Source organism: Dendrobium catenatum, unplaced genomic scaffold, assembly GCF_001605985.2.
Source record: "Dendrobium catenatum unplaced genomic scaffold, ASM160598v2 fragScaff_scaffold_1456, whole genome shotgun sequence".
NCBI classification, from domain to species: Eukaryota; Viridiplantae; Streptophyta; class Magnoliopsida; order Asparagales; family Orchidaceae; genus Dendrobium; species Dendrobium catenatum.
This window is the reverse complement of record NW_021319918.1, coordinates 823,606-842,483: the sequence shown is the minus strand read 5'-3', so window position 1 is coordinate 842,483 and position 18,878 is coordinate 823,606. Positions and strand designations below refer to the sequence as shown.

Genomic DNA, 18,878 nt, shown 5'->3' with positions numbered 1-18,878 from the left:
TAACTTTTAACTTTTAAGTTTAGTTTGTTTTCGTCAACTTGTTGGTATATACTTGATTGTTTCGGGTGAGAAGAAGCTTGCCTTTCTTCCGAGCATCTCCATTTCTGAGAACCCGAAGGCCCAGGTTAATCTCTTGAGCCAGTGAAAAATGGTCTTTTTTTAATAGATTATGCATACTCCGTGCTTTCATCTGTGAAACTTCCATTATTTTGCATTTCTTGCTTCTTTTAGTTCGGTGTTTTGTGGACATCGTGATATTATATTAGGCAGCTGAGGTGCATGGAGTTGTAAGCAGTCGCGGTCATGAAAAAGTTGCTGTTTTTTTTTACCTCAAAACGAGCTCTTGAGTTTTATTGATTATTTTTTTTTTTACCTCAAATTCGTATTTCACCCCGTTTTCCCCATTTTTGCCATAATTCCTGAGTTTGGAAGATTTAAAACGCGATTTTGCGGCATAGTTTCCGACTGTTCGCTGTCTCTATACCGAGCGACAGCGAGGTAGCTTCGTCCCATACCTTACTGCCGATCTCCCGCTGCTATAACATTTCTTCTGCGTTCGGACAAATCCATTGATGTAGTTATTAATGCTTCCATTTATAACACTCAATGAGATAAATAGAGAACTGGGATGCATAAAGTCAAATCCAAGTAGTTAGGTTAATTCTAATGATGATGATGGCTATGTGATTCCATTGATGCACTATCCTCCTATCTGAGCTTGTTAAATCCTTACCATTTTTAAGGCCAGACTGAGATAGCTTGCCAAAACCTTTCCTTTTCTTTTTAGTAAGTTTGCCTAGTAAAAGTAATCGCTAGTATTGCTGCAATCAAGCAGGAATACTGCAAGCAAATCAAACACTTTTTTTTTAAACTTCTAATGAATTTATGCTACAATCAAAAACTAAGGCTTCGTTTGGGACGTCTTTTTTACTGTTTCTTAAAACAATTTTTTACTACAAAAGTTGAAATTTTTGTACTTGAAAGGTGCTTTAAGAAGCAGCAAAAAAGCCGTCCCAAATGAAGCCTAGGAATGTTGTAGTTGATTGATGAAATCAGTACTATATCCACTAATCAGAATGTGCTCATAATTTATGGGGAGAAAAAAGAAAGAGATGATAAACCCTTACTATTAGTTAAGTATGTAAATATTAGGCTTTTTAGTAAGTGCTTAAACTTATGAACTCCAAAACCAAGTTATGAGTTATCGTATATTGGCGTATTTGAAAAAAATTGATTGTAACTTGGTCTGTGTTACAATGAGATTTTCCATTGCATGAAGGATTAACGTCTGCTTATGGTGAAGAATAATTAATTATATGATTTGTTCATGTTGGCATCATTTAATTGAGTTTTCAATACCCCGACGTGAACAATTATAAAATGATTAAACATTTGTGTCACTTTTTGCCAAAAAATAAATAGCAATATATCCTTGAGGTATTAAATTCAAAAGCAAGAAGTTAATTTTTGGGGGCAGATGAGTTACCAAAAGTTAACTTTATTCTAGAAGAGGAAGTTGAAGATCAAGCTACTACAGTTCCATTAAGCCCTAGTAAATGATCAAGTAATGATGACGACATGATAACTCGATGCAATAGCGAAAAGGCATACAAGGATATGTTGAACAACTTATTGAATCAACTTGATGATAAAGTTGAAAAAACTATAGAAAACATTTATAAAATATGCCCATTTACTATAATAGAACGGCTCGCTAAGCTCGGGAGCAAGGCAATTATTGTGGTACATGAAGCTCTGAGTGAAAACAATGAGAACATGATAACATTGATGACTTGTGATGGTTTACTGATCTATACATGGATTGAGTACATTCTAACTCTTCATTCTAAGTTTTGTGCTTGTACAGCACTAGGTATTTGCTCGATACAACTGGGTATTATTTGATAATAATGAGGAATACTGTTCTCTGAAGACCAATACTGAGTTATACCGAGCTGTACTAAGAAATACCGAGTTGTACCCAGTTGGGAAAAACTCGGTACAACTTTGGTATAACTCGGTATTTGCTCGGTAAAGCCCGGTATAACTCGGTATTTGCTCGATAAAGCCCGGTATAACTCGGTATTGGGTCTTCAAATGATGGTATTCTTCGTTATTGTTTGGTATTGCTCGGTACAACTCTTTTTTTGGCTAGAATTTGCCTCCGACCGGACGTTCGTCTACGTCCGGTCGGAGGACGTAATAATATGTGAGTTTAAATTGTAATAATAATGAGTCAATAACTCCAATAATACAGTTTGTTTGTGTTAATCCAAGACTCACCTGTGTTGTCTTCAAACCCAAATATATGCTAAAGATTCTCCATAAAGTGAGCTATTTTCCGAATCAAAACTTGAGCTAACTCATGAGCCTCTTGTTGGAGAAATTATTACATCCAGTCAAAAACCGAACGATCCGAATGTATACCGAGCAATACCGAGTCCAAAATACCGAGTTTTAGGTGACGTGGCACGTGATTATTGGTATATGAACGCATTCGGACACCGGATGTAATAATTGCTGCTTTTATTGAGATAACATGTGAATATGATCTATAATTCTCTATTGCGTAGTTTAATCACTTAAAAGACGAGGGATCAATACTAGAAGGCACCTTCCAGTTCAACAAAACCATTGCTTTAACACTAAGCCTACTTCATGCAAATCTAAGGGGTATCTAATAAGACAACTTATGATTGTTAATCAAATTCTCTAATGATATATATTTAGGCTTTTGCTCATCAATATTTTAATTTATTACGTATGATCAGATATCTTTCAGAGTTTAATCAAGATACGGCAAGTCATCAATTTAGACATGTATCGAATGATTTGATGCATTTTGATTGAAGATCAAATATTCCGGTGAGGTAATAATTGCTCTTTATCGCAAGCTTCCTCGTGCTTGGAGATAATTGCGTCATCTCCTGAGCAGCTGACAACTTGCGACGACAAAACTTAATTGAAAGCTTAGCGCCTTTATCCTTTGTCTCCATACTCTCAGTCGTTCTGAACCCACCTCCGGGCGTCCTGATCCGATAACTTTTTAGTTTTTTTTCGTCAACTTGTTGGTATATACTTGATTGTTTCGGGTGAGAAGAAGCTTGCCTTTCTTCCGAGCATCTCCATTTCTGAGAACCCGAAGGCCCAGGTTAATCTCTTGAGCCAGTGAAAAATGGTTTTTTTTTTAATAGATTATGCATACTCCGTGCTTTCATCTGTGAAACTTCCATTATTTTGCATTTCTTGCTTCTTTTAGTTCGGTGTTTTGTGGACATCGTGATATTATATTAGGCATCTGAGGTGCATGGAGTTGTAAGCAGTCGCGGTCATGAAAAAGTTGCTGTTTTTTTTTTTTTACCTCAAAACGAGCTCTTGAGTTTTATTGATTATTTTTTTTTTACCTCAAATTCGTATTTCACCCGTTTTCCCCATTTTTGCCATAATTCCTGAGTTTGGAAGATTTAAAACGCGATTTTGCGGCATAGTTTCCGACTGTTCGCTGTCTCTATACCGAGCGACAGCGAGGTAGCTTCGTCCCATACCTTACTGCCGATCTCCCGCTGCTATAACATTTCTTCTGCGTTCGGACAAATCCATTGATGTAGTTATTAATGCTTCCATTTATAACACTCAATGAGATAAATAGAGAACTGGGATGCATAAAGTCAAATCCAAGTAGTTAGGTTAATTCTAATGATGATGATGGCTATGTGATTCCATTGATGCACTATCCTCCTATCTGAGCTTGTTAAATCCTTACCATTTTTAAGGCCAGACTGAGATAGCTTGCCAAAACCTTTCCTTTTCTTTTTAGTAAGTTTGCCTAGTAAAAGTAATCGCTAGTATTGCTGCAATCAAGCAGGAATACTGCAAGCAAATCAAACACTTTTTTTTTAAACTTCTAATGAATTTATGCTACAATCAAAAACTAAGGCTTCGTTTGGGACGTCTTTTTTACTGTTTCTTAAAACAATTTTTTACTACAAAAGTTGAAATTTTTGTACTTGAAAGGTGCTTTAAGAAGCAGCAAAAAAGCCGTCCCAAATGAAGCCTAGGAATGTTGTAGTTGATTGATGAAATCAGTACTATATCCACTAATCAGAATGTGCTCATAATTTATGGGGAGAAAAAAGAAAGAGATGATAAACCCTTACTATTAGTTAAGTATGTAAATATTAGGCTTTTTAGTAAGTGCTTAAACTTATGAACTCCAAAACCAAGTTATGAGTTATCGTATATTGGCGTATTTGAAAAAAATTGATTGTAACTTGGTCTGTGTTACAATGAGATTTTCCATTGCATGAAGGATTAACGTCTGCTTATGGTGAAGAATAATTAATTATATGATTTGTTCATGTTGGCATCATTTAATTGAGTTTTCAATACCCCGACGTGAACAATTATAAAATGATTAAACATTTGTGTCACTTTTTGCCAAAAAATAAATAGCAATATATCCTTGAGGTATTAAATTCAAAAGCAAGAAGTTAATTTTTGGGGGCAGATGAGTTACCAAAAGTTAACTTTATTCTAGAAGAGGAAGTTGAAGATCAAGCTACTACAGTTCCATTAAGCCCTAGTAAATGATCAAGTAATGATGACGACATGATAACTCGATGCAATAGCGAAAAGGCATACAAGGATATGTTGAACAACTTATTGAATCAACTTGATGATAAAGTTGAAAAAACTATAGAAAACATTTATAAAATATGCCCATTTACTATAATAGAACGGCTCGCTAAGCTCGGGGGCAAGGCAATTATTGTGGTACATGAAGCTCTGAGTGAAAACAATGAGAACATGATAACATTGATGACTTGTGATGGTTTACTGATCTATACATGGATTGAGTACATTCTAACTCTTCATTCTAAGTTTTGTGCTTGTACAGCATGGTTGCCTAAGCTGTTACATTCGAGCTTGTTCTGCTTATACTATTTTTACCTTTCATATACTTTAATTTTAGCTTTTATGAGTAATCTTTCATTCAGAAATGGTGAACTTTTGATTTTTGAACATATACCTCTTTCTGAAATTTGAGTGCAGAATTAATTCTTTCGTTTTGTTAATACTTTCTCTGTTTTGCATGGTTAGTGATGTCTAACTATCTTCGAGGTGTCTTTCCTGATGAATTTTGCAAATTTGTCGAGGGACATATTGCGTTACATATTGAGTTGACCAATGCGATAAGGCAATATATTATCTCTCTTATGGATGGCAGTAGTTCATCAGATGACGAGTCAAGTATTCCAAGCCAGTATTAATTCTTTCGTTTTGTTAATACTTAATCTGTTTTGCATGGTTAGTGATGGCTAACTATCTTCGAGGTGTCTTTCCTGATGAATTTTGCAAATTTGTCGAGGGACATTGCGTTACATATTGAGTTGAACAATGCGATAAGGAAATATATTATCTCTCTTATGGATGGCAGTAGTTCATCAGATGACGAGTCAAGTATTCCAAGACCTATGTTCAATAGAGCATACACTGGGCAACAATATGTAGCTAATCTTCTTTCTGGGCATCCATTGCATTCATATGATTGTTTTAGGCTTCCATCTGAGGCATTCCATCAATTGAAAGAGTTGTTAGTCAGCCGAGGTTTGCTACAGGATACGATGTACATGTTAGCAGATGAACAGTTGGCCATATTCCTAAGAGGGATCGCGTATGCACAAACTTACAGACAGTTGTGTGAGTTCTTCCAGCATTCCCTTGAAACAGTTAGTCGGTACTTCAAGATAGTGTTGCGTGCAATAGTTTCATTATCTGATGAGTTAATTGAATTTCCAACCACAGAGGTAGAATGCCATCCCTTTCTACGTTCAAACACTCAGTTCTACCCATTCTTTCAAAATGCAATTGGAGCCATAGATGGGATCCACATTCCCGCAGTTGTTAGTAAACGATTGCATAATCGATACCGCAATAAGAAAGGGTCCACTTCTCAAAATGTAATGGCCGCTGTCTCATTTGATAGGCAATTTGTCTACGTTGGGTCCGGTTGGGAAGGTTGTGCGACTGACATGAGGGTCTTGCAATGGGCAATGGAGGAGGGGGGCTTCAAAGTGCCAGTTGGTAAATACTTCTTGGTTGATTATGGATATGCAAACACAGATAAGCTCATTGCACCATTTAGAGGATATCGATATCATTTCAGTGACTACCATGCAGAAACATCTTGTAGGTACTCTATTAAGCAGGAGCTATATAATCATCGTCATTCACAATTACGTAATGTGGTGAAGATGACATTTGGTATATGGAAAGAGAGATTCAAAGTGTTAACTCACATGCCACAATTTCCTTTAACAATTCAGGCAGACATTGTGCTCGCTTGTGCAGTTTTGCACAATTTCATTGGACGCTATCATGGGCACGATATGTACTTCAACATGTTACAAACTGAAATGCATCATAACAGTGATCATGATTTGGGTGATGTTCAAGTCAATGATGAAGACCTAGATATGTACGGAAGAATTGGAGAGAGAATACAAGGTGACTCCTTGAGGCATTCAATCATGACAAATTTGTGGGAAGCACATGCAAGCCTTTATTTTATTAAGGAGAAAATTATTAAATTTCTCATAGATTAAGTATTGATATAATATTCCACTCACAGGCAACAAGTCAACGACGTCGTTCAATTTGATAGTTTGCAATGCTTGGATCAACACGAAGAAAAGAATGCTTATTTATCTATAGATTTCATTAGTAACATGCAATGCTTGGACCATCACAAAGAAAACAATGTTTATTTATCTGTAGTTTTCATCTATCATGTTTGATATTGTTAACACTTTTCAGATCTTGAGTTGATGTATTCGTAGAAACTCATTGTTTAACATATTTTTTGCCAAAGAGTTTTCAGAATTTAGTAAATCCAGATTTACTAAATCCTATTTAAGTTAAATCCTTGTTGCATCCAAACAGCCCTGCATAATTCTTATTGGTGATTTTCAAGCTTTTTTAGTGTTGCAGTGGGTCTATATTCTTCGAGCAATGCTTTTCATGTTGATCAAGTTCACACATATTAAACACAAATTCTAATACTGAATATATATTAAACAATAAGAATATGATAAATGAGAAAGCAGTGGGGTATGCAATTTCTTTTCTGTTGAATTTATTGACCTAAGTGGTGTAAAGAGCATTTTACCTAGTCCTATGGTAGGGTTGATTTATATTTGTTTTTTACTTAAAATTTCAATCTTTTGCAACTTGTTTATTTATTGATTTCAATTCAGTGATTATAGAACCTTGCTTTGAGTGGTTTGCTTATTTTCCTTGGCATTAAACTTATTTTTTAGGCTTCTTTTTGTTAAGTTTTTTTTTTAAAAAATATTTTTGTCATGGTTAAGGGGCCTTGTTTTATGGAGGTTTGTCGATTTCAATTACAACATGCTTAGCATTGAGATTTGCATTTTTTGTATGTAGTTATTCTTCATACATTTTTTTTTTTAAAATTTTGGGAGAATATAGAAGTAGATCGCACATAGAAGACTTGGTGATGGAGTAAACTGGTATACAAGGTAAATGAAATTCCTGCCATTGAAGAAGTTAACATATTTGAAGATGATATGGTCATCCAATTTCAGACAACAAAAGGTAAATGAAATTCAGTTATACCTCATTTATTTTGCTAAAGCTCAGTGTCATTTATTTTGGTACTAATTATTCTTCTTTCAGTGCAAGCTTCCATTGCTGCCAATACATGGTTGTTAGTGGCTCTCCTCAAACAAAAAGTACTCCCATGTCTTATGTGAATTTATCAAATATCTATCAACTGAAGTGATATGGTGATCATCGGAAGAATTAGACATGCTTGAAGGATTTCTCAATCCAGGGAACAAAGACACTCAACAAGCTTAAAAGCTTCAAAGATAATAATATTTCATCAATACCTAAACTCTTCTTACATCACACTATATATAATACTCAAGTAGAAATCTAGAGAAATCAAGAATGTTCTAGAATCCTATAACAAATTTGTAAAAAACTATAATCAAATATTCTAAGGAACATCTTAAACTAAAATGCTCCGCATCACGAAGCTTCTCAGCCCTTGATTCATCTGATGTTATAATTATGCATTAATCCACTGCTGCTGTGTCTTTTCTGGACTTCGTGTTTTTTTCTTGAAACTATTGTGTTCTCAGCCATTTTTGCTTACAAAATTTGTTGTTTGTAAACAGAACTTCAAGATTTGCTACCTTCAATTATCAACGATTTGGGTAAGATTCTCAGATCATGGATTCTTTTCCTTTTGGTTTTATTCATTCTTTTAACCTGTTTGAGGGGAAACCTAATTTTCCCACTTGCTAAAATGTTTTACCCAGTTTTTAGCTTTTCTAGTATGCCTCGTTGGCTACATAAAATTAAAATTTTTTATTAGACAGTTGCTTTAAGAAGCAGTAAGAAAGTCATTCCAAACGAACTCTAAAATAAAAAGAAGAGTAAACTAGTGGCATATTATATATGTGAATCCATTGGAATAACATCCTTGAATTTGTAATTTATGTTGCCATGACTTTATTGTTATCGCCTGCAAGTTATGGAATGTGTTTGTTCTTTCCTTTTTTTTTTCACTAGACTTTTATCGTTGTGGATTGTTCTTCGCATTTGAATTGTACAATTATCGGATCCAATAAAATATGCTGATGTTTAACGGAGGACTTTTATTTCTTTTTGTGACTTACAAGACCATGCAAATGATTTTTATCAGTTGAGGGAGTTTGGAGGGTGTTCAAGTTAGCTTTACTTCAAATTTTTAGCTTCCTTTGGAGGTTTTATTTTGCAATATGTCGTATTCTTTTGTTGGCCTTTCTCTAATTTCCTTGGGATTGGACAAATGCCAACGTTAACCTGTCAGCTGGGAATCGAACTATTGGGCCAAGTTTGTATATAAGCAAATCAAACCAAATGAAATGAAACTCAATAATTTACTGTTTGATTATGTACTACAAAAATTCAATAAAGATTGTTTAATAAGTTGAACTTTATGTTACTTATGATTAGAAGTTTGTGTATTATATATTTTATGTTTTGAACAATCAAAATATCTGTGATTGTGGATATTAGTGTATTTTATGTATTATGTTTTGAACTGCTTGCGTATAAAATTTCCTTAGCTGTTGCAAGTACTTGTGGAATTTTGTTTGAATAAAGGGGTGCTATCAATTTTTTTTGCAAACGCTATAGTTTTCCGGTGGTTTAGCCGCCAGAAACTTCGATACCAGACGGGGGATAAAACCACCAGTTATTATATTTGCCGCCGGTAATAACGGGGCGGCAATCTGGCAGTTTAGCTGCCGGAAACACTGGCGATTTTACCAAAAAAACCGCCGGATTGCCGTCGGTAACGACAGACGATTAACCTGCGGTTTGTGCGCTAGAATATTCTGGCGGTTTACCTGCGTTTTTGGCAATAGTAATTTCCGGCTGTTAGAGCCGCCTGAAAACCTTCAGAAATAATTACCGCTAGAAATATACCACCGATTTTAATTTCCTATGCAGTCTACTGGTGTAATTTTTCATAACCGCCGGAAAATTGATGTATTTCGCCGGAAATTGTCGTCGGTGATAGACGATTTTCTTGTAGTGAAGATTTAATAGCAATTGCTTTATGAGTTCCAACCTTCTCTCCACCCTCACACTCAAATTCATATAATCCAAACACAACCTTGGTTTATAATTCCCCCAATCAATTTCTTGTCGCTTTAAACTGATTGTTTCTCCTTTTCAGGTCATGATAATTTAGACAACTTGAAGTGGCTTGCAGAGCAGTTCCAGGAACAAGTGCCGCCTGTTACTGCAACTGGTGCGGTTCTTTTTGAAGCCAATCAGGAAGTGGATGATGATGAAGCTCCAGAGCTTGTGGAGACACAGTTGAGGCATGCGGTGCTGAGACCATAGCAGAAAAATCGTAATAGGTCTTTCAGTAATTGTTGTTTATATCTACGTTACTGCTTTTAAACTATCTGTGGTGGTCCTTTGCGTGATGGTCACATTTTGAGTATCACTGTTTGTCCAATGATTTATGTTTTTCTTGTAATCCATGTGGGAAAGAATCCTTCCTGTCATGTTTTATGAGTTTGAATCTTTCCTGTCATGTTTTTGTGGGCATGGAAGTGATAAAAAAATATTATTTTGTTGGTTGTGAAGTTTGCAAATATTTTAAATAAATCTGCTAAAATTATTTTACATTGCCTAATTATAAACATATTGAGGGTGTTTTGCATTTTTTTTGTTTATTAATTCATTCCAATATTGTGTTGAGGTGTGTTAGATGAGGAGAGCCACTATTTAATTTGCTTTTCCAACCTTTGATTACACATTCTTTCACAAATTCTATTTTGTGGTTGTTTGGTTGAAATTTAGGAGTTATGTAATTATGACTATTTAGTATTGGGGATGAGGAGTAAACACCACAATAAAGAAACAAACAAGAAAGTAAAAACAACGGAAAAATAAAAGGCATTTGGATTTAACGTGAGAAAACCCAAAAAAGAGAAAAAAACTACGATAGCCACTTCGCACTAAAAAATTCACTATGAAATTTGGGAGGAATAAATAAAGATCTCTCTTCTCTCTCACTCTCACTTTCTCTTTTGCCATGCATCATTCTTTTTGTCTACAATACGATGAAATACAAGAGAATGCCAGTTATAACCACCAAGGAATGCAAACTTTGAGAAAAAAACGAGAAAGAAAACTGTCCAATCCGTCTCGTGGAGCAGTGGCGTCAGTTTATGACGCTACAACACTCATGACTCTATTTGATGATGTTGCGGAGCTAAATCTAGGCACTGTGACACTCTACTCTCTGTTGTTCAGCGCTGGGCGCTTGGGAGCACAGGGTTGAGGCGCTAGGGTGCACAACACCGCGGCATTGTACGCTTTTTCTTTTTTTCATTTGCAAAGCACCAGAAATCAAACAGGGGGTGAACCCCCGCACCTCCCAACAAGCACGAGAAACTTTAGGTCTAAGACAACAAAACAACCCAATTGCTTAACACAATAAGATTCCACACATAACAAGAGGTAATTTCTTAATAAATCAAATAATTCATATTACATAAAACACTCAATAATCATTAAACATTACTAATTATAAAATAAGAAACATAAGCTTCATTAGGATGATAATAATACATTATATTCAAAATGATCATTTATTTGACCACCATCAAATCCATCCTTCTCCTATTTTAGTTGACCAAAAGACACCATTTGATATCCCTCCATAACTTTTTTTTTTACTTCTCTATAAAAAAACATATCAACATCCTTAACAATAAAAAAAGTATCAATGTGCTCAGCTCTTTGAATTGAAACCACAAAACTTATCTCATATAAATTGCTTGATTTGCAATAATTATCTATCTACATAATCTTCTTTTAATTTATTTCATTACATAATTTATATCATAAATTTGCAATCATTAACTCTAATGAAACATTTATCGATAACGATTATAACCGCTACAATATTTATGAACAACAATTATTCAAAATCTCAAAAAATTTCAAATTTTGCGGTTACAACTATTTCAACTTCACAATATTGGGATGGTTTAAGAATTCGTTTGGGATGATTTTTTACTGTTTCTCAAAACAACTTTTTAGTACGAAAATTAATTTTTTTGTACTAAAAAGCTGCTTTGAGAAGCAGTAAGAAAGCCGTCTCAAATGAAGCATGAATTGTCGCAAAGCAACAGCTATTTAAAATCTCAAATTTGTCTGTATTATGACAATTAAAGCTGTATCAAAGGCTTGCATCGGTTAAAACTGCTACGATCTAATAATTGTGGTAGTTTAAATTATTACGAAAAGGTATTTAACAGTGATGAAGGTTTTGTTTGAGACATTTTTCTTACTATTTTTTAGAAAGCAGTTTTAGAAAACAACAAAAAAGCTCTCAAACGAAATCGAAAATGCAATAATTAAAAAAAGAAAATGCAAAGAATCATCCCAAGAGTATGATATAAATCAAAACTTAATGAATTAGTCCATAAACTTCAACAATTAATACAAATTATTACAAATAAAATCAAATTAAAAGTATGATGCAAAAGAATGCATTTACAAAAAAAAGAATTTCAATGACAGTTTCAGCTATTTGCTTTAGCAACCTTTGATTACACATTCTTTCACAAATTCTCATTTTGGGTTGTTTGGTTGAAATGTAGGAGTTATGTAATTTTGACTATTTAGTGTTGGGGATGAGGAGTAAACATCGCAATGATGAAACAAGCAAGAAAGTAAAAAAAAAATGGAAAAATAAAGGGCACCAGGATTTAACGTGGAAAAACTCAAAATAGAAAAAAAAATCATGGAGTTACACAACACCAAAAAATCCATATGAAAATTGAGAGAAATAAGTATAGATCTCTCTTCTTTTTAATTTTTTCGTTGCTTCTCTTCTGACATGCACCATATATTTGTCTACAATACAAAGGAATACAAGAGAAAGTCAATTATAACCACCAATGGACGTAATCCTTGAGAAAAATGAGAAAGAAAGCTGTCCAGTCCGTCTCGCAGCACTAGTGTCAGTTTAGGGCACTTTAGCACACAAACATCTATCTGATGACGATGTGGCATCGAATCTAGAGTGCTGTGGCATTTAACTCTTAGTCGTTCAGTGCTGGGACACTCGAGAACACAACGTTGAGCTGCTTGGGTACACAACACCGGGATGTTGTACATGCAGGAAAAAAAAAATTCGGTCGCAAAGCACCATAATCCAAATAGAGGGTAAACCCACAACATCTCCCAACGAGCATGAAAAACTTGAGATTTGAGGCAACAAAACAACCCAATTGATCAGCACAATCAGATTTCACACATAACAATTAGTTGAGCGAAAAATTGAAGTATGTAGTTTAGTTAATTTTGAGTGTATTTGTAATTTGACTAAACTGGGTGAACTTGAAATGCTCGTTGCCATCGACACCATGCATGGCCGCCAACCGCCATTGATGTTGTAGGACCTTAGATTGAAATGAAGAAGTAATTCCTTAAGAAATCAAATAATTCATATTACATAAAACACTCAATAATCATTAAAGATTACTAATTATAAAATAAGAAACATAAGCTTCATTAGAATGATAATACATTTATTTAAAATGATCATTTATACATTATATTCACAATAATAATCATTAAATCATTTTTTTTTCTTTTGTTTTTTTTTTACCACCATCAAATCCATCCTTCTCCAATCTTAGTTGACCTAAAGGGGATATCCCTCCATACCTTTTTTACTTCTCTATAGAAAAAACATATCAACATCCTTAACAATAAAAAAAGAATCAATGTGCTCATCTCTTTGAATTGAAACCACAAAACTTACCTCATATAAATTGCTCGATTTGAGATAATTATCTATCTAAATAATCTCCTTTTAATTTTTTCATTACATAATTTATGTCAGAAATTTACAATCATTAACTCTAATGAAACAATTATCGATAGCGATTATAACCGCTACAATATTTATGAACAACAATTATTCAAAATCTCAAAATTTTTCAAATTTTGCGGTTACAACTATTTCAACTTCACAATATTGGGATGGTTTAAGAATTCGTTTGGGATGATTTTTTACTGTTTCTCAAAACAACTTTTTAGTACGAAAATTAATTTTTTTGTACTAAAAAGCTGCTTTGAGAAGCAGTAAGAAAGCCGTCTCAAATGAAGCATGAATTGTCGCAAAGCAACAGCTATTTAAAATCTCAAATTTGTCTGTATTATGACAATTAAAGCCGTATCAAAGGCTTGCATCGGTTAAAACTGCTACGATCTAATAATTGTGGTAGTTTAAATTATTACAAAAAGGTATTTAACAGTGATGAAGGTTTTGTTTGAGACATTTTTCTTACTATTTTTTAGAAAGCAGTTTTAGAAAACAACAAAAAAGCTCTCAAACGAAATCGAAAATGCAATAATTAAAAAAAGAAAATGCAAAGAATCATCCCAAGAGTATGATATAAATCAAAACTTAATGAATTAGTCCATAAACTTCAACAATTAATACAAATTATTACAAATAAAATCAAATTAGAAGTATGATGCAAAAGAATGCATTTACAAAAAAAAGAATTTCAATGACAGTTTCAGCTCCTTATTAGCTACCATTTTACATAAAAGAATTGCATAATATGCCTATTAAAACTATAATCCAACTTATTAGAGCTAATCACAGATTAACACAGAGATTAATTACTTAATTATTTATTAACATGGAGGCATATCCGGTGGTGGAGGTAACAGTTTTGCTTCAGAGGCTTCGCCATCCTTAACTATCAGCACAGTCTCCATTCCCCAGCTCGCATGGCGATCCAAATGGCAGTGCATGAACCAAACTCCTGATGAAGAAATAGAAAATTAAGCAATTTTTTAAACTAAATACAGAAAATTAAAATTATTCACACATTTGCCCACATACACTATAAAAAAATGGGGTTATATCAAAAAATGGGATTACCGTAGCACAAATTTTGACCTATCCCAGCGGTTTTAACTGCTACTATTTTAACTACATATTCGCTGTAATTGCAACACGCTGCAATAACATTCTGCAGTGGTTCAAGGACCGGCAGGGTAGATATGCATAATTTAGTAGCGGTTATAACCGGTGCAAAGCTCCAGAATGGTGCCAAACCGGTGTTATTTGCATCAGTTAAAACCGGTGCAAAAAGAGATTTTTAAAAGCGGTTCTTAAACCGCTACTAATAACTGGTGCGAAAAATCCAACTTTTTAGTAGTGATATAACATTTACAAATCAAATTTGTTATTGCAAAAAAAAAAAAAATCATATTGTCGCATATGGACGGCGACTTGTCCATGTGGACAGCAAGTTGCAGTCACGTGGCAACGGCTTCGTTTGGGATGACTTTCTTACTGCTTCTTAAAACATCTTTCTAGTATAAAAAATAAAATTTTTGTACTAAAAAATTATTTTAAAAAGCAATAAGAAAGCTGTCCCAAAGAAAACCTAAGTGGTTTTTGCTATAAAGATTTAATCTGCACCATTTTTAATTAAGGTTCTTTTGGGAAAGGTTTCTTAGTGCTTTTTAGTATAAAAATCTTTTAAACAAAAAATTTTATATTAAAAAGATAATTTAAAAAGCAATAAAAACCGGTCTCAAATGAGACTTTAATCTAATTATACTTAGGCTTTGCTTGATACGACTTTCTTACAGCTTCTTAAAGCCGTTTTATAGTGCAAAAATTAAATTTTTTGCACTAAATTTAGCCTATCAAGAATTACTAGAATCTCATTATAAACAACTCTTAAATAGTTCTTAAAAAATTTTCTATAATTAATGAATCACTCCTCAGTTCGACGAACAATTATTAGGTCCTCCGATCGGACGTAGCTCTCCGACTGCACGTAGAGCTACGTCCGATCGGAGCTAAAATCGCGCCAAAAAACGAGAAATACCAAGCAAATACCGAGCAATACCAAACAATAACGAGGAATACCATCATGTGAAGACCCAATACCGAGTTATACCGAGCTAAAAAAACTCGGTATTTTTTTATATAACTTGGTATTGCTCGGTATAGCTCGGTATAACTCGGTATTAGTCTTCACAGAGCGGTATTTCTCGTTATTACCAAATAATACCTAGCAATACCAAGCAAATAACGAGTTTTTTGGCGGGATTTTAGTGACCTAATAATTGTTCCAGTTCGACACACTAATATTCACAAAGATCATAATTAAACCAAGTAAAGATTAATTAGCTAGTTAATTAACCATTAACAAACCTGGATTAGTAGCTCTGAAACGCAGAGCCGCCCAGCCGTTCTTCGGCACTCCAACGGTGTTCTCATATGGCGGATCCACCAAATTATAACTCAACGGATCCTTCTCCTCGTCGAAGTTCCCAAATCCCCTTCCGACGACGTAGAAGCTGAAACCATGAAGATGCATCGGATGGTTCTCCCCCGCCAGCAAATTCGTCCCCTGAAACACTATCTCCAAGCTCGTGTTGTACTCCACCACCCTCACCTCCGTCGCCCTCCTCGGAAACAGCAACACCCCCGGCAGATTCTCCCCTGTATAGTTATACTTCGCCGGAGGATCCGCCGGAAAGCCCGTCCCGTACACCAAGCTTATGTTTTTATAGTAGGCCTCGAGTACATCTGTGGTGGGGGTCACAAAGCTTATGTTGTTAAGGCTGGCGGACAGTCGGTCTCCGTTGGGCCCGCCGCAGGTCTTTCCTGGTTCGCAGGTCAGCAGGTTAACCGCCACGGTTATGATCATCCGCTGGTCGACCGCCTGCGGCACGCTGACCGGATGCTCTGCGCTCGCGAGCGAGCGGAGGCTTGTTTCGAACGCTGTTGCTGCTGCGGTGTCGTTGTATTCGGGGAGGGGAGGGAGGAGCGGCTCGGCGTGGTTGGAAGAGTTGACGTATTGGAGAATGGCGGTGGTGGTGGTTTGGTCGAACTTGACGCCGAGGGCGCTGGAGTAGGATTTGGCGGCGATGTAGTGGCGGCCGGGGAAGGAGGCGGTGGTGTGGAGGAGGGCGTCGATGGTTTGGCCGGGGGAGATGAGGATGAGGTTGGTGGAATAGGGTTTGGTGTAGCTGGCGTCTTTGGCGACGACGGTGAGGGAGTGGTTGGCGATGGAGAAGAAGAGTTCGTTGTTGATGGCGGCGTTGATGAGGCGGAGGAGGTAGGTTTTGTTCTGCTCGACGTTGGCGATGAATGTGGATGGTTTGGAGCAGGGGTAGAGGTCGCCGGGCTGGCCGTTAATGGTGTAGGCGTCGGAGATCTGGGGGTCGCTGCCGTTTTGGAGGGCGACGGCGAGGACTTGGCTCACGTTGGCTTTCCACCACTCGCCTGAATATTAATGACCGTTCAGCAAGTTAGGTGAGTTAATCAGGAGAGAAAAATGGCAAGGAATTCCGTAAAACTATTAGAGCCGTTGGATTTGCTTTAAGAGTAGTGCGGTATATAATAATAGTAATTAAAATAAATCTATAAGCTTTGAAATTCTTCATATTCATTTCAAAACTATAAAAGTTCAACATTAGAAGAAATTTAATAAAAATGACACAAATGATTAAATTTATGTTAAGAATGAATTTTAATTTCTTCTAATTATGGTTATTTAACTTATAGTTTTGAATATTTTATATTATCATCTTACTACAAATTATAACAGAAAATATCATATTATAATTTTTATTTCTAAAATGATATAGAAATTGGATGGAAAGATTATATACCCAATATGATCGGAATCTCTTTATCAGGTTTAGGGAATGGGAAGGTGGTGCCTTTCTTCGGGTATACTATGAGAGCCCCATGAACGGTGGCTCTATCCCAATCGCTATGTGCGTGCCACCAGATAGTGCCTTCTTCTTCGCTGAATAAGAGGCGGTACGTAAACTTCGCTCCAGGCTGGATTGGGCATTGTGTTATGTATTCCGGACCATCAGACCACGGGTTTCTCGGTTGGGCCAATCCGTGCCTGATAATAATTATTCAATAAAAATAAATTGTTATTACTCATTATATAATAATATAGTGCTATAAGTTTAACATATATATATAATTAGAAATTAATATTTTTTTTATGGTAATATGAAGGATGTATTAATGTACCAATGAAGGGTGATGTTGTAGTCGCCCTTGTTGTAAACCCTAACGATCAGAGTGTCCCCTTTCTCAGCATATATTGTTGGCCCTGGAAATTGACTATTTACCGTTAGAATCTTCTTTGTTTCACAAAGCCGAGTGTATGATGTCTCCTGAATCTGGAAAAAAAAAAAGTAAAATATTAGTGAATATATATTACATTATTATACTATTTCAAAATGGTGTATTTACGTGGTGTCATAAATATCCATGCATATGATATTATGATACAAGCCAGATAAGCTAATTTGACGAGAACCCCTTAAGTAAAAAGAAGCTCAATTCTTAAACATTAAGCTAGGCCCTAGCTTTTGATGTAATGATTGTAATTTTAATTAAGAAACTCAGCAGTTAAATCTGTTCATCCAAGAGAAATCTTAGGATGGGTGACCTCCTAGAAAGTTACACCAACAACAACAAGACCAAGCTGTTGACCACTATGTTTCGTCACCTACATGAATCATTTTTCTCTATTGTGTCTTGCTAGGAATCAAATTTTCATTTAAATCTAATAAAAAAAGATCATTTCTAATATTTTCTAACCAAGTCTTTGTAGGACTACCTCTAACTTTTTTAACATAAGTCAAATCTAAAGCCTCAACTTTTCTAACCGGGTTATCGGAAGACCTCCGTTTAATGTGACCAATCCATATAAGGCGACTCTCTCTAATCTTATCTTCCGCTGGACCTACTCTAACCTTTTCACGTAGATGACCTCCTGAAAAGTTACACCATCAGGATAAAACAATGAGGTCCTGATGCTAAAACAGACAATATCTCGATAGTTAGAAATTTGGAGTGTTACATTTGGTATGCATGATTAGTGCTAGCTATACAAGCAGGTAATTAGATGAGATTACTTACAATAAAATCATGCTGATAAGTGCCAGCCCATGCCTGACATGCAAACAACCCAAACAGTAAAAGAAAGCCTAGAGATCTCATGTTCTTATCCTTCTAAAGATTAATGAAGAGAGAGAGAGAGAGAGAGAGAGAGAGAGAGAGAGAGAGAGAGAGAGAAGGCTAAAAGGACAATAACTAGGTTGATGATACCTGGAAGGCTTGAGATCGACGTGATTTATATAGCTTATAAATCCTTCGGCATTGGTGTTACGAGATTTGAGAACTTACAAGGAAAAAAATACGAAGGTCAAAGAAGCTGATTCTTCCTTCGTTCTCCTTCCAGATTACAAACGTGCCTATTCTC

General features: G+C 35.4%; 2 protein-coding genes and 1 pseudogene across 2 annotated transcripts; 2 read left to right on the top strand and 1 right to left on the bottom strand.

Annotated features, from left to right (window-relative positions):
* The first annotated feature begins 2,952 nt into the window (after window positions 1-2,952).
* Window positions 2,953-6,865, top strand: LOC110103449 (putative nuclease HARBI1). The gene is made up of 3 exons (XM_020832175.2): window positions 2,953-3,151; window positions 5,313-6,554; window positions 6,632-6,865. The coding sequence occupies exons 2-3, from the start codon at window positions 5,346-5,348 to the stop codon at window positions 6,659-6,661; spliced, it is 1,239 nt and encodes a 412-aa protein (XP_020687834.1). The 5' UTR covers window positions 2,953-3,151; window positions 5,313-5,345; the 3' UTR covers window positions 6,662-6,865.
* A 222-nt stretch (window positions 6,866-7,087) lies between these two features.
* LOC110103451 lies at window positions 7,088-10,162 on the top strand (annotated as a pseudogene).
* Window positions 10,163-14,253: 4,091 nt separating this feature from the next.
* On the bottom strand, window positions 14,254-18,616 carry LOC110103466 (laccase-14). The gene is made up of 5 exons (XM_020832202.2): window positions 18,536-18,616; window positions 17,639-17,790; window positions 17,260-17,504; window positions 15,794-16,870; window positions 14,254-14,384 (listed from the first exon to the last, which is right to left on the bottom strand). The coding sequence occupies exons 1-5, from the start codon at window positions 18,614-18,616 to the stop codon at window positions 14,254-14,256; spliced, it is 1,686 nt and encodes a 561-aa protein (XP_020687861.1).
* Between the last annotated feature and the right edge of the window lie 262 nt (window positions 18,617-18,878).